The sequence below is a fragment of the Lycium ferocissimum genome, chromosome 4 (assembly GCF_029784015.1).
Source record: "Lycium ferocissimum isolate CSIRO_LF1 chromosome 4, AGI_CSIRO_Lferr_CH_V1, whole genome shotgun sequence".
NCBI classification, from domain to species: domain Eukaryota; kingdom Viridiplantae; phylum Streptophyta; class Magnoliopsida; order Solanales; family Solanaceae; genus Lycium; species Lycium ferocissimum.
In genome coordinates this window covers 19,763,298-19,779,293 of record NC_081345.1, presented here as the reverse complement: position 1 = coordinate 19,779,293, position 15,996 = coordinate 19,763,298, and the positions used below count along the sequence as shown (strand labels likewise).

The window sequence follows — 15,996 nt, the reverse complement described above, 5'->3', positions numbered from 1 at the left end:
CCACCGTTTTATCCATGTGAATGCTTATCTTCCCACCGAAAGTGTTTGCAACCGCCCACATCCTATAAACATTACAAGAAAATTAGTTTTTTAAAGTAAAATATGTGGATAACGTGAATAAAAAAACACTAAAAAATGTAAAAACACTTACTTCAGGCACTTTACAACGTCAAAAACAGCGATCCAGATTATCTTGGGTCTTTGATGTTTTTAGTTTACAGTAATAACCGCATTCACAAATATCGAGTTGTATAGCAAACTTTGAAGTTTCCGAACTTTGAGACATATTTTTGAGAGTGCAAAAGTGTGTTGAAAGGGTGAAAATGGAGGAAATGAAAGAGAAGAGTATGCTGAAAATGGAAGGCTTCTGGTGGGTTTTTGTTACGCCTTTCACGCACATAAAGCCTAGTTTGGTTCTTTTTTTTTTAAACGGTTAGTTTGGTTCCAAACGTTATTTTTTGGGTTAAAAAAGTTCCACACTCTTAATTTTCACAATTACTTTGAATACTAGTCAAAATGACAAATTTGATTGACGGAGCCTATTCCTACTGTAATTTGGAAATTAAAAGGCGCTCCAATCCTTTAAACCTTTAAACCCTTTTTTCTTCCAAAAATATTGGGTGGGACCTCTTCTTATAGATTTTTGCTTTAAAACGTTTGATCCTAAGACCATGCAAGAAGAAATGAACAAAAATTATATTTACCTCAGTCTGAAATGCTATTCGGCAGCATAGACCCATTGGACTATGTAATACAATGTTAATCTAGTTAATAAGATAATTGCAAACATTACTAAACCACTTCTCCCCCAAAAAATAAACCTGACCCAATCCAGTTTTCATAAAAGAAACTTCGGTAAGCAAAAGAAAAAACAAGAGAGAACTAGAGCCTAACTAAAGGAAAACCAAAAAGGTTTACAGAGCTAAGAGACCAGCTTTTGTATGTGCCATTTCCTCCTATCCCCAGCTTTTGTATGTTCCATTTCCTCTGTCCTCTGTGTTTGATAACCTCCTACTTACCTACAAAGCACCAAACAAGAAAAAACATGTTAAGGAAATTTATATTATAACTTTATATTATAACTTTATATATAAGAGAGAAACAAAAGAAATTTATTTTAAAAAAGAAGAGCAAGAATTGCCAAATTTGGATTTTCAGCTATGAAAATCGGACCAGATTGACATAGAAAATGTCAAAAAATAATGATAATCAATTAATCAGAATTCCGGAGTAGAAAGGCCAGTTGCAACAAGTCAACCCTAGCATTGCAAAAATTTCCATTGTCGTTTGGTGAATCTTGAATGCCTCTCCCCAACACCCACATCGCAAAAGAGAATTTTCACAAAGTAAATTTTACCTTTTTTGACATTAATATATAATGAGTAAGTATATGCTTTATCATCTTATTGCGGCTTTTATTTTCAACCACAAAAAAAAAAAAAAAAAAAAAAACGCATGTGGGACCCACACGAAGAAGTCAACCTAGCAGAGCCAAAGGTTCAAATTTTGACACGTCATCAGTAACAGCCTAGCTCATTGCCGTGACATTTTGTTTTGTTTTGTTGTAAATATGGGAGGGTCCAATGATTGTCCTGCTCGTCTCCATTTAAGTAGTTTGACTAGATAGGAGGTGAAGAAAATAAGAAAAACTTTTTGGATCTTATAATATAAAAATAATGATGCCTGTAATATAGTATCAAAATCTTGTTTGAATCTTAAACAAACCAAGTAAAATGTTTGAATTAGAGTCGCCAAATATATAAAAGGGATATTATTATTTAAATAATTTTTATAAGGAAAATAAGACACTTGAAACGGAAGGAGTTGACCACAGTAGCCACGTCCTTAGGTGTTGGACACCCAAGTGATCTGTTGGACCACCACTTATCCAAACCGAAGATGAGCAGTGTTTAAAAATAAAACTCAGCACTCACCAGCTGCTGTTTTTGGAAGACTTTTCGCACCTAAAATATCTATTCAACAAGAAACCCAAGATCCATAAAAATGTATTCATATGGACCTTAGAAATGAACCAACGGTAAGAAGGTTATAACAAAGAAGTAGTTTCAGAACAAGCGCCTTTTTTGACCTACAGTGTATTATTTTACTAGCTATACTTCCCAGGATTATTCTTATCCATTGAAAGGAAGAAAAAGGACGGTATGTTGCATTCGGCATTCTCGGAAAAAAAAAACAAAAAAAAAGAAAAAAAAAAGAAGCCGCATTTGTAAGCTAGTGAAATCTGTCATTTTTAAACCATTTACATAAACACTCTAGAGAGTAGAGACTTAAGAGGGATGAAGCCCCTAAATCATAAGATACGCCCCTCCGGAGTCTGTTAAGCCCATGCGAAAGGTTTAGTGATGTCAGATTCCACCAAGTATACAATGGAACTAAACCATACACGTCCTCCAATTTTAACTCTAAATTGCCTATACTAACAAAGCATTCATCCCCTTCAAAGGGCGAGTCGAGTTTTGGAACATGAAGAAGATTTGTATTTGCAACAGTAGATTCGAGCTCAATAAAGTTCTGCCTAACGAACATGGAAAATAAGCACCAAGGGATCTCATCTATCTGATTGAAAGACATCTATAGTGATCCAACAAACCATGATGTTAAGTTGTTACCAGCAAACAGTTTTTCAGGAACACAGTTACGTCTCATATAATAGTGAGTCATATTATAGTTTAAAAGGTACTCTTTCATTTCTAGTTCTTATCCGTCCATTTTCTTAAGCTTACAAAGTTCTCATACTACCATTTATCCACATCTTTTTGCTATTCTGTTTTACACTAAAGGAAAGTCGGAAATTATCATTCTTATGTGCCGACTCTTTTGCCTAACCCAAACTTGAATTTTTCGTGGTTTATTGAAGCAAGCTAAGCTACAATCGCCTGAAAAGCCAAAAATCCTCCAAAGAGTTAACTTAAGAACCTGCTTAGCTTCTAGCCTATCAACTTTGATAATGATTTAGTTTGCTGTACTCGCATCACATTGTCGAAGAGGTGCATCAACAATAGTTTTTGACTATATAGTATGTGGTTTTCTTTGGGGTGCGGGAGGGGAGAAGCAAGCGGGACAAGAGCCACTAATTTGAGAGAACATTAAGTGATTGAGTCTAATCCATTATTGACTTGGAAGATAACATTTCAACCGTCGGCAGGTTTGTTGAAACTAATTGCATAGACAAATAGCTGTATCCATTTATTCATGTAGTTGTAAAAGATGTATTCCATTAACTTTGTAGCGGTGTGGAAAGGTAAAAATGATTACCTCTTCTTTTATTTGCGTGTCTTTTTGGCTCTTATAGGTAAAAAGAGAACTGTGACTTCTTGTTGTCTGGATATAGAGAATTCTATTACTGAAAATATATACATCAATATTTGCCTACTGCTCTTGCGTAGAGATTTGGGTATTTGTAATGAGTTTGTATCTCACATATCTTAGTATATTTCTAAATATATATATTAAAGAGCAGGCATATTTAAGAATGCAGGAATATATGTTTCAGGATTCAGTCGAATTATAGGTCCATAACGCCAATTTACAACTCAATCCAAAAAAGGTTCCTTAAAACTCAACTTAGTAATGGTAAGCATTTGTTATTTGAATTCTACTAATAGCAAAATATAAATAAACTACAGTCGAAATACTGAATCTCATCATATCTTAAAAGTAAGCTACAATATCATATGAGTATAAACCACCAAGCTATGCCATCCTAACTAATGCATATAAACAATGTGAGACCGAAATAAAAGTAGCAGCAAAAATTTGGTGAAAAAGTATCCAAATGTGAGAAAATAGGATAATCACACAGGCAAAAACGAAGAAATGCTCACACTAAACCAATAAGACGATGGCAGTATTTAACAGATCATATTATGTCAGTTTGAAGCACATAAAGGCGAAGCTGTAAAAATGTTAAACTAATGAACATGGCAAAGACTAGCAATACATATAAAATGGTCATGCCGAAGAAAAGAGACTGCCTCACAAAAAGAAGTATGCCACAGGAAAAGAGAGGATCAAAACTGAGGTTCACCTGATCTACAGAATCCAGAGCATCAAGGGAAAAGGCCAATAAGAGCCCGTTTGGCTTATAGCTTATAAGTGTTTGGCTGGCCAACTTATAAGCCATTTTGTGCTTAAAATAAGCCCAAAAAAATAAGTTGGCCCATTTGGCTTAGCTTAAAAAAAGCAGCTTATAAGCTGTTAAGCCCATCCAAACAGGCTCTAAGTCCAGAATACAACTGCTACGCCGCCACTAACGCTCAACCTAAACATGGAGGGCTGCTGCAAACCGTACATGCTAGACATCTATGACCCACTGAGAAACCAATTGAATATGGAGCCTTGCTGTAATGTCAATGAACATTTTTTTTACTTTCTCCTATTAAAATAACTATACGTCACTCCTGGACAATTTCTCACAAGACTAGAGAGAAAACCTCCACTAATAAACCACTTTCACAAGCAAACCTTCCAACTTTCACAATCTTTCGGCAACCATTAAAGCTTTTCATTTCTAGCAAAACTTATCATTGATACTAAACTTTACACCAAAACCATCACGAGTCTAGATTTACACTTTTCATCTCCAGGCCTACAGATACTGAAGATCTACACTTCCAAAGAGAATTACTATCTAGAACATTGATCCCTCTCTCTTTCCAAGGACAGTGGCAGTTCTTTTTTTTTTTTTTTTTTTTTTTTTTTTTTTTTTTAAGAAAAAAAGGATAAAAGAGATGAACTAGACACTGAAACCACATAACTAGTTAGAAAGACGGGAGAGAACACATCAAGCACAAAAATAGCTCGAAAGGAAAAATAAAAAGCAATCCACAAATCAAGAGTTGAACAGTTACCTAGCTCAAGGAGATCTTCTCAATGATTGCCCGACCCTTGCCCACTTTGACTACTTGGCTTCTGCTGGTGTATCTTCGACAAGAGATTAGCTGCGAACATTAGAGTTGCCTGGTAGCGTTCGTTCTTGTCACCCTCAGCATCCGATCCCTCCTGTACAGACCCATAAAGTGCAGATTGCAACTGCTGCATTTGAGTTGGAAGCCCTATCCCAGAGGCAACAGGCATGCCAGCTTGTGGCTGGGAAACATTAGCACTATGAGTTTGGTTGGGCAATGAAGCAAGATTTGTTGATTGTTGAACAGATGAACCATAATGTCCTAAGGCATCTGTGCCATGAGCTATCCCAGAACCACTCACAGCATCTTGATGTCTTCCAAACTGAAGTTGCCGATCAACATGGGGCTGGGCTGAGAGCTGTGCACCTTGAGAAATGATGGTCAATGTCTGAGGAGGACCGCCTTGTGGTTGCAAGTTGAGATTATGCTCTTGCATTTGGCTAAAACTAGTAGCCCCTTGAGAATAAGGGTTAGGCGTGTTCAAGACTTGCGGATGAGCTTGAAGCTGTGAGAAAACTTGTGTTTGGTTGTTAAACTGGCTACCAAACTGTGCCATGTGATCGGCAGCTTGACCAGGAGCTTGCTGTTCATATCTCCAAGACTGTTGCTGCACTTTTCCAGGTGCAACAACAACATCTGATGCAGGCATACCAGCAGAAGGTCCTGCAGGCGCGGTTGTTCCTTCCACACTTGATAACTTGTTAGCTGGTAGCATCTTTGCTAGGGTTGCAATAAGTTCAGGTGTTAAAGAGACCCCTGCTTGGGTTGGTGCTGCAGTATTGCTTTGGTGTACAGGATTCCCGGGGTATGCTGCAGTATTACTTGGCTGCACAGGATTTCTGGGGTATGCATCAGTTAGAGAAGCAAATTCTTTAAAAGGCAGCTTATCTTCTCGGGTAACCTGATTATAGTTCATCTGTGAAACCCTTTCCACAGATGGCATTGCATCATACGCAGCTTGAGAGGATGTTATCCGTGGTGCATCGACATACTGAGGTTGATTGGACCCTGGTGGCAAGGATGTGCCACTAGGTACATGATGTGCAAACTTTAAAACCACCCCATAAAGACGTTCTGGACCAGCAACTTTCAGAACCTTCGTGAGGAAGTCAGAAGGTGGAACCAAGAACAAGGTTGTTCCATCATCAAATCTTGCAACGCCAGCACGATCCTTTGAACCGAGGTACCTCAGGAATTCTGTATATGAAGCAAAATCCTGTTCACTATCAGGCAAGAAGTACACAACATTGAACCCAACAGCATCCGCGTAGTGTTTAGTTAGCATTTCCAATCCCGTTTTCGCGGAGCAATTGACCACCTCAGGACTGCAGAAAAAAACATGTCAGCATTTGACTGCTATATAACAGGATTTAAGCACATTAGACCTATTAAAAGTAATACGGTGCGTGCAACTGAATGAGGAAAAAACAATAAGATATAAATATATATATATATATATATATATATATATATATATATTAGTTCCAAATTAGTCGTGCCAAAGACCCATAAATCTTATTTGCAAGAAGAAAGCTAATCCTGGAATTTCAATCAGCCAAAGAAGGATCATACATATGCCTGTGCTAACAGCCTTTCTTGACAGAATTTAGGAATGAGTTTCATAATGAATTCTGTGGACAACAACCTCCCCCCCCCTCTCTCTCTCTCTCTCTCTCTCTACAGACCAGTTGAAAACAAACTCAGAAAGATGATAACTGACTGACCACAACAAGCTGAGAAATCTGGAAACAACGTTAAATCTATCATAGAGGCAATTCAAAAACTGATCTTTCCATCAAGAAGCAACAACATAAGAAACAAAACAACGACGTAAGAAACAAAACTATACTTACATCTCAGATTCTATGCTTTCCCCAATAGGAACACAGCGAGCGTGACACACAGGTGTTCCACCCTTGGCGATAACTCCACGCCATACATAGCCATGTCCTGAATGGCCCTGTGCGGGAGTAGATCTTGCATCTAGAGTACCAACTGTTACAGGACCTGATGGAACATTGTTACCAAATGGACTATCATAAGCCCCTTCAATCCTTGATCTTTTTGTTTCTCTTGGAAGTTGGCTAGAATCTAATGCATCCCAGCCAGGTAGGGCAGATCTACTAGATGGAGAAGAAAGCATTCCCGGTGTTGGAGATGCCTGCTTCCAGTTTGGACCCCTCATCATATCATGAGGGCTTGCATCCCGCAACTTATGGGGCAGTGGCAAATCAGAAAGTTCTGGGCCTGAAATGACCGGGTCAAACCTGCCTTGCATACCCAGAGGCCTAGCTGGGACATCAGGACCATGATTGCCATAAGGTGGCAAACGTCCAGAAGCCAACATAGGCTGATTATGGCCAAACATGCCCATCTGTGCCGGTTGGAATGGATTTTCATTGGGGTAAAAGTCAGGTGCTGGGCCCATAATTGAAGGCTGATACTCCAAGAAATCTCTGCCAGGTGCAGGACCACTGCTTGAATATTCAATTGTGATTCTGGGATCATTGAAAAGCTTGCCCTGCAAGCCCTCTTTAGCACGCTGGGCTTCCTCCACGCTTCTAAATTCAACCAATGAGCAATTCCTATCATAAAATGTTTTTATTCCATCAATCTCACCAAACAAAATCATAGCATTGTGTAGCATGTCTTCATCAACATGGACAGAGGGAGGATAACTTATACACAAAACTTTACTGGGTTGTCCATCTACTCTTTGTCCCGCTGGCAACTGAAATGGCTGCGCAAAAGAAGAAGATCAAGTGAACATTAGGACTAACAAATATGCATAGTTCATTCAAACAATAGAACCATGTTAACAACCTAATTTTCCTTCTTTCTTCTTTTGTTTTTTGATAAGGTAAGGTAATTTTATTAGCATAGGTACAAAATAGGTATCAAACAGTACAAAAGTAGGACAGATTACAATCCTACACAACAAAAGACTCAAACATATCCAGTGTTTCTAGCACACTAGGTATAAACTTTTCTAACAACCAGAAAACTAAATTCTGAGTTCTGAATACATCTATATTTAACACATGCAATGGGATCCCTTCTTCCTTCAAAAGATCTTTTGTTAACATAGAACTGTGTTAACCACCTAATTTTCCAAATGGCGTATCTCTACTAATCATAACCACTGGCTAACCACCTAGTTCCATAATGATATTTCTCTACTAACCACTGGCTTCAGCAAATGGCACACACCACCCAACCTTTGTCCATGGATGCAATCATGCAAAAATATCAACAGGTTGTTTGTTTGGCCACATAAGGGAAGTTAATCCCATCATAAAATTCCATGTAACTAATACAAGGTAGTTTGCAACATAAAACTCTGCATTACTAATGTATTCTCTCCATAACCTATACAACTTTTGGTTTCGGCATAAAACTCCAACTCATGCAGCCTTTGGTTTGTAGTATTAAACTTACATTACTCGTAAGGAAATAACTTGTGCCAAAATCTATGTATTATATTATGCAGGATAGAAAGGGATAGGATTATGCATAAATACCTGGATAAACGTATCTAGTGACAGAAATGCCCTTGAACTAGGCAATCTCTACGTAACAATCCCTAAATTATTATTCATCGACTCACACCATATAACAATCCTACATTAACATTCACCACATAACAAATCTTACATCTTTATCACCACACAACAAATTCTATATTATTATTCACCACATAAAAAATCATTTTTATTATTTACCACATGAAAGATCATATATTAGGATTCACCACATAATAATCCATGTACTATAATCCGTTTTACCAAATGACTTGAAAGAAAAAAATTGGAAATCTTTCAAAGACAAAGGAGCATTACATGTTGCCTCTTGAAGCCAGCATGCATAGGATCAGAGTAGCTCCTGACAAAATCTTGGGGAATAAGCCGAGAGTCAGGATGGCCAATGCTCCTGTTGGGATACTGTCCATCCCTCATTTCCCGAAACTCTGGTCCTTGCTCCTGAAAGATTTAAGATAGCATCATATTAAATGGAAGCATGCAAGATAAATATCCACAAATCAACCAGAAGATTACAGGGTGATCCCAAAAGTTGTGCTAGCAAGAAACGATCAATCAATCAACTATGCTTCAACCCAAACTCGTTGGTTCTGGATATATGTGTCTTTTACATCCTTTTTTTTCAACTTATAAATCCATTTCAATCTATTCAGGAATGCCATGCTATGTAGGCAAGCCCATAGAACTCGGTATTCATAAACTTCATCAAAATTAGATTATTCTTAGCTTGTTGTCAATCTACCATGACCCTCCTCATTTATTCAAACGTTGGACCTACTATGCTTTGCTAAGCTTACATTCACAGAGTTTACCACACCTTGGCTTCACCAAACACTAAGAATATACTTTCCTCTTCAAGTCAGTCTCTGATTCTTACAACTTACAGATTAGATTCTATATGCCTTACACCAGCAAGGTCACTGTCGTGCAAAAGAAATTCCGTATAGACACCAAACCTCATTTACCAAAGCTAAAACCAACATTCTTAAGGTTGACATGCATCTACTTCCATATCATAACATATTTTTCCCTCTACAAAATGTAGCACTCCAGAAATGAATCAAATCTCTACAGTAAGAGTAAACCTTGCTGTAGAGAAAACAACTTACTCTTCTCGTAGGTTGTGACCTGAGATAATCCACACGAATCTGTTCACCACTGAATTTTCTTCCGTTCATGTGCTTCAGCGCTTCTGCTGCGTCTTCTAGTCTAGCAAAATCAACGTATGCGGTGTTGCGATCCCTGATGAACTTAAATTCTTGAATTTTACCAAATCCCTTGAATTGGTCTTCTAATTCTTCTTTTGACACAGACTTGCCAATCCCAGCTACCCACAAACTTTTGCACGGCTTTGCCTGCAAACCAGACAGCATAACTGTTGTTAGACCAACTGCCTGACACAGTGCAATGGACAATGAGAACCACAGCAGAACAAGTAACAGACAAGTAATCTAGTGTATGTAAGAAGAATCATGCCGGGCAAATAAACCAGCACTTTGACAACTATAACAAAATGATAAATGTATTCAGTCATTATATTCAGTCATTAAGTGATAAGAGTTGAGGTACCCATAGCAGTAACGGAACTCCACGTACATACAACACACAACAATTATTAAACCATAAGGCTTAGTGTTACAGAAACTCCAGACGCACACAAAACACACAGTGCACAATTTACCACCAAAAATGACGATCAAGATTAAGTACAAGGGAGCTTCACAGAAATCTCCAAGTTAATTTAGCATTCGCATAATAGTTTGTAACATTCGCTAATTATCCCAAAACACTTCAATGCAATATATAATGGCCAAAATCACAATCCCAACAAACAGATGAATTCTAAGTTGAGTGACATTGAAGTACTACTAGACAGTCCATGTGAGGCTAAGTACCTCGCGCCCAGATAGTTGACATGATTGTATGTGGTTAACCAGTTCTAATACATTGAGGTCAATATAAGGAGGAAACAGTCAAGCTTAGGAACAATATATTTGAATATTTTATTTTCCCACAAGTAATCTATAATAAATCATGAAAATAGCCCTCCATCCTCGTGATAATGTACAGATGTGAGATGAAAGTTGCGAACAAGACAAATTAGGGAAACACCATTTTAAGGGGTATAGCTGGTGAACCGTAGTTATATGTATGGACGTGTTCTTTGTCTGTTCCAAGTAGATATCGTTTCCATGACGTCTATAGTTCAGTTTGACTCCTTCCCAAACTATCCATATACGCATGCATCTTTTACCAACCAATCCAATTAATAAGCAGATCACTTAAGGATCCCAAAGGAACCAACTACCTCTGAAGTGGCATGCATTTAGTATGCAAGGAGATTAGGAAATACGTGGAGATTCCTGCCAAATTTATCATAACTAGAAAAAGATATAGCCTCCTGTGAGGGATAAACATATCATTGATTTGAAGAGAGAGCGAGCTCTATAGTCACCAGAAGTGCATGTAATCCAACAAAAGTTGTAGTTGAGAAGTTCCATTTTTGGTGCTAGGATGTTCATTTTTCCCATTTCCTTAGCAACTATCAGCTCTTGGTAAAGTTCATAACCTCCTTTTTGAATATCCAGCTAGACCTTTTAGCTATTAGAACTGTAAAATTTGTATCACTAGACACCCTCTACATCCAAACTTCACACCCCTTTTATATCACATAAGTAAATGCAGGGAGTCACTATATATGAAAAAAATTTGTTTTATCCCAGACACGTTTATTACTAAATAGCATATCTTAACTTTGCTTCAGCTGCCTATTTTTATGGAAGGACTGGTTCTCTTCTATTCAGTAGCAAGTATCTCTAAATAGGTGACAAATCAGGGCCATTTTCAGAAAATATAATGAATTCTTGGTTATACTTTTGCAATGTGTAAAGAATCTCCTAAACTTCATTTCCAGGAATGCTTATACAAGTCATTATTTTCATAGGTTTACAAATAATGCCTAAACATTCACTGCATATTGTTCTCTCTTTTTTTTACGGTGGGGGTTATAGACGTTACATTCATTGCATTGATAAGTGAAACTTTGTCTATACCAACTTGTATTGGACTATATTTACATATAGATATTACTTGCAGAGAGAAAACATTCGTTTCTAAAAGGTTGTACATCCATTTACTATACTTTTAACAAGTGATCAATGTTTGCTAGAGTAAAACCGTATAAAAAATTATAGGCAATTTGAGTTTTTAGATGCCCATACGCCTATACTACTCTTCAACTAAAATTAGCTTTTGTTGTACAACTACACCTACAAGCTGATTTCAACGTCCTTTAGAAGTTTGAACACTTGACAAAGGATTTGGACTCAAAGTAAGTCTCCATGATTTAGAATGGATATAAGAATCTAACGGAATCTATAAGATGGAGGCAGTTAAGAGTGGGTGAAATTCACGTTGCAATTGTTTTTTATTTATGACGGTAGCACATCTGTCGGGGTTTTTTTAATTGGATAGCGGTTCTCCAAAATCCGCATTAACGCATACATATCTTAAAAACAAATAGCGCCTATTTTTTGCAGATCGTGCTCGTGGTCTGGGATGCTTGAAGCAGTCGATACCGATACAAATATGCTCTTCCAGAATTGATTTATTCTTTTTGGTTATCTTAATGATGATTATATATCTGACCATGTTTTCTACATATTGGATCTTAAGAGCCTGTTTAGATTAGAATCATTTTAGGTGCTTTTACGACAAAATAGTTTTGAGGCACTTTTGGAGTGTTTGGATAAGATAAAAGTGTTTTTAAACACATATTTTTAAGCCGAAATAACAAAGATAAGTTAAGCCATAAGTTATAAGCCCATCCAAACGAGCTCTAAATATAAAATCCGCACAAGGATCCCAAATTTTGTTGTTGTTGAGCACGTTGTGAAGTCTAAATTTCAGCATTTTACCCTTTAAAACCTGAGGAAATGAGTGAGTCATTTTCAAATCTCTTATGGGTAAATGAATATCTCTTATAAAAACTAAGGACGTAAAGCTAAGAACAAAATTTGTAAATTAGAGCCCCAACTTATTTTTTTGAGCTTATTTTGAGCACAAAATGACTTATCAACTGGCCAGCCAAACACTCAAAAAAGCTGAAAATAACTTATCAGCAACTTATAAGCTAAGCCATACGGGCTCTTAGTACAAAACCAATCAAGCGCTTTAATCTGTGCAACTACTTATCTACAATCTCGAGAAAAGCTAATTGTCTTATCAATTAATCTGATTTTGTTCAATTAACAAGTTTAATATAACAATCACATTTCGTATCTGATTATGTTTCTTCAACAAATAGATCGGCCAATAGTCGGGGGAAGGAATTGAATACGAGACGCATAGATGTTGCAAAATTTAGATTTTCAGATTTATCGAAACGATAATTAGCACGTATTTTTGATACATTGCTTCTCTCTTTGTTCATCGCATTCCATCAAAATCCGCACATTTCTCTAAATTTTGTTCTTTCATTTACTAACAGGTAAGAAGGAAAAAACTGTGATTCTTTTCTTCCTACTTTATTTCGTTTATTTATATCTTTTTTCTATTACCTAAGCACCTAATCCCTTTCTCTCAATTTATACGGCACCATTCCAACTTCGAGCGTTAATTTTGATCGTGAATTCAGGTATGAAACTTTTAACATTTTTGAAATAAAATTTGTATATTTACAAACTATGTAAAAGAATGTAAGTCACAATAATTGATAATTTAAGATATATGAAAAAATTATTATCAAAGAAAGACTAATTTGAGTCTCGAGATCCGAAAGGTAACACATAAATTGGTACGGAGAATACTCCATTTCTCGTGGATCTCGTTTGGCTGGTTTTTGTTTTTTAATGTTTTAAATTAATTTTGAGTGCTCGGAAAAGGAAAAGACAAGGTGGAACAACTTCACTAAGAAAAATGAACAAATAATGGAGGAATAAACAAGAAAAATGGATCCGAATCAAAAACAGGTTAACAAAAACACAAACCGGCTTTGCGAATTCGATCCTAAGGGCGTTTCCATGAAAGAAGGATCCTTGAAGCGCATCTTTAGCCTCCTTAGCATCATTCATATTTTTGAAATACAGAAAACCGAAACCGCGAGACGAATATGATGTTACGCTATCAATCGGACCGTATTTCTGGAAAAGTGACGTCAGATCTGCATCGGTGACGTCCGGTGCAAGGTTACCTACCCATAGATTGTTAGACGGAGTTTCTACCGGCGGCGCCATTATTATCAAACCCTAGATAACTTAACTCAACACGAAACAAGAAAACCTAAGGAAAAAAAAAATCGAGAATTTGGGGAAACGAGAAAAGAGAGAAGATAAATTAGAAGAAGAAGAGATTGAGATTTGTGAATGGCGTTTCGGTTATGTTATCTTAGAGGAGGAGAAGAAGAGGCGATGATTGCAAAGAGGGGATTATGTGAATCCAAAATTTATATATGTGGTCACAGCTGTTTCGGTTGTATGTATGTATGTACAAATGGACATATTTAACCCTCTAGTTTATATTTATTTCCTTTTTTGTCCATGACGTTATCGACATTCTTGGTAAGGACTCGTTTGTTTTCATTAAGATTAAGACATTTAAATCTAAATACACATTTGAATGATTAAGATGTTGTCTCTAGATCTAAATACTGAATGATTAAGACTACTTGTTTTTCAACATCTGAATGTGCATAATGTATTTATTTAAGCATAATAAATATATAATTCAAATAAAAAAATACCTAAATATTTAAAAATAAATACAAACCAAATAAGTAAAATTATTATTTGAGAAAAAAATGAAACATTTATGTTCGCTAGTGATTGTGGAGAGCTTTGTAGTGGTGGTAGTGGTGATAGTTGTCATGGTGGAGGTGATTGGTGTTATAGTGACTGACGTTATGGTGGTGTTTGGTAGTAATGGAGTTGGTTGATGTTAGTAGTTGACAGTGTTGGTATTGGTGGCTAAAGACTGTGTGGTGGTTGACGATGGTGTTAGTGGTAGTTGGTGGTGCTAGTTATGATGGTAGAGGTGTTTGGTAGTAAGGATTGACTGTAGTGGTGGTAGTGGTTGATAGTTGCGGGGGCAGCTGCGGCGACAACGTTGGTGGTAGCGACGACGGGGTTGGTTGTTGGTATAATTATAATGATTGAGATGGCAGGTGTAGCGACTGACAATAATTGTTGTCAACTGTGATGATTCCCGGTGGCAGAGGTGGTTGGTTGTTGGTGACGATCATAATGGTGTGGTTGTGGTGGTTGTGATGTCAGACGTGATCAGTGGTGGTGGAGTGAGGGTGGGTGGGTGAGGCTAGTGGAGTGGGGGTAAAAAGTAGGTAGGTGGGGGTTGGAAGGCGATGGTGGTGGTGGTTGTAATAGCAGAGGTGGTTAGTGGTGGTGGCATGAGGGTTGGGGGTAGTGGATAATGGTGGTGGTTGTGATGACATATGTGGTTAGTGGTGGTTGGGTGAGGGTTGGAGAGGAGGCGGGGCAGGTGGGTGGGGGTAAAGCTAGTGGTTACGGATGGAGTGATACGAAAAATTATCCAAACAAAAATACCTCATAATGATATAAGACTTTGTTCAAAATCTTAATGATTAAAATATATTCAGACCAAACAAGTGTTTAGATCTTAATGAAACAAATTCACTTAATGGCCTAAGTGCTAACAAAAGAGGCCTAATAACAAACCTCTTATTTATTTTAATTTTGTTTTTTTGTTTTTTGTAATTATTTTTTAAATATTTTTAGAATTTTTTGTAACTTGTTTTTTGTTTTTCTGTTTTTTAAAAAGAGACAATTGAGACTCAGATCTGTCCTATGCTTAAGTATGATTTTTTTAATAATTATATATTACGTGTCATATTCCTATTGGACGGAATTAAAACCTAACACACCCAACTTTGTCATAAAATATAAAAATTATTTTATTATTCGCCATAAAAACAACAAAACAATAAATTATTATTTTATTTGTTGAGAAAATAGTCAAATGCCCCTCAACGTATACTCGGATTAATTATGACGCACCCAACCTTTGGGGGCGACCTATTAACCCCCTGGCCTTATTTTTTTCTGTATTTTTGTACCCTTTTTTGGCTGACGTGGCACAAAAAAAATTAGATGACCAGTTGCACACTCTTCGCCATATCGGCGCCACGTCAGTGTCACGTTGGAACTTTCTAAATTTTAAGTTTATATTCGTTTCCTTTCTTTTTTTCATTTGAATTTTCTTTTATTAATTATATTTACACTAATTAACCTCTAATTAACCATGAAACCCTCCATTAATTTTATCTTCTTCATCACTAAACCCTTCTTCTTCTTCTTCTTCTTCTTCTTCATTTCAAGAAATCGATCAACCAATTTTCTACCTCCATTAACACACACACATTCAATTTCATCATCAATCATAAATATCTTTTCAAGAAATCAACCAACCCATATTCTTCCTCCATTAACACACACACATTCAACTCATTTTCTTCCTTCATTAACACACACATTCAACTCATTTTCTTCCTTCATTAA

At 36.8% G+C, this 15,996-nt stretch overlaps 1 protein-coding gene across 1 annotated transcript; it reads right to left on the bottom strand.

The window, feature by feature from the left end:
- Positions 1-679: 679 nt before the first annotated feature.
- On the bottom strand, positions 680-13,924 carry LOC132051736 (flowering time control protein FPA). Its single transcript, XM_059442929.1, has 6 exons — positions 13,456-13,924; positions 9,577-9,822; positions 8,768-8,908; positions 6,782-7,668; positions 4,872-6,253; positions 680-1,019 (listed from the first exon to the last, which is right to left on the bottom strand). The coding sequence occupies exons 1-5, from the start codon at positions 13,699-13,701 to the stop codon at positions 4,891-4,893; spliced, it is 2,883 nt and encodes a 960-aa protein (XP_059298912.1). The 5' UTR covers positions 13,702-13,924; the 3' UTR covers positions 680-1,019; positions 4,872-4,890.
- Positions 13,925-15,996: the final 2,072 nt, after the last annotated feature.

Bases quoted from the DNA above. Each gene is read 5' to 3' on its own strand.
- LOC132051736 (XM_059442929.1), bottom strand. From the start codon at position 13,701: ATGGCGCCGCCGGTAGAAACTCCGTCTAACAATCTATGGGTAGGTAAC. The intron at 7,669-8,767 runs GTAATGCTCCTT...TCTTTTGCGCAG, and splicing joins CTGGCTTCAAGAGGCAACAT to CCATTTCAGTTGCCAGCGGG. The intron at 6,254-6,781 runs GTAAGTATAGTT...TTTTTTCTGCAG, and splicing joins GAAAGCATAGAATCTGAGAT to TCCTGAGGTGGTCAATTGCT.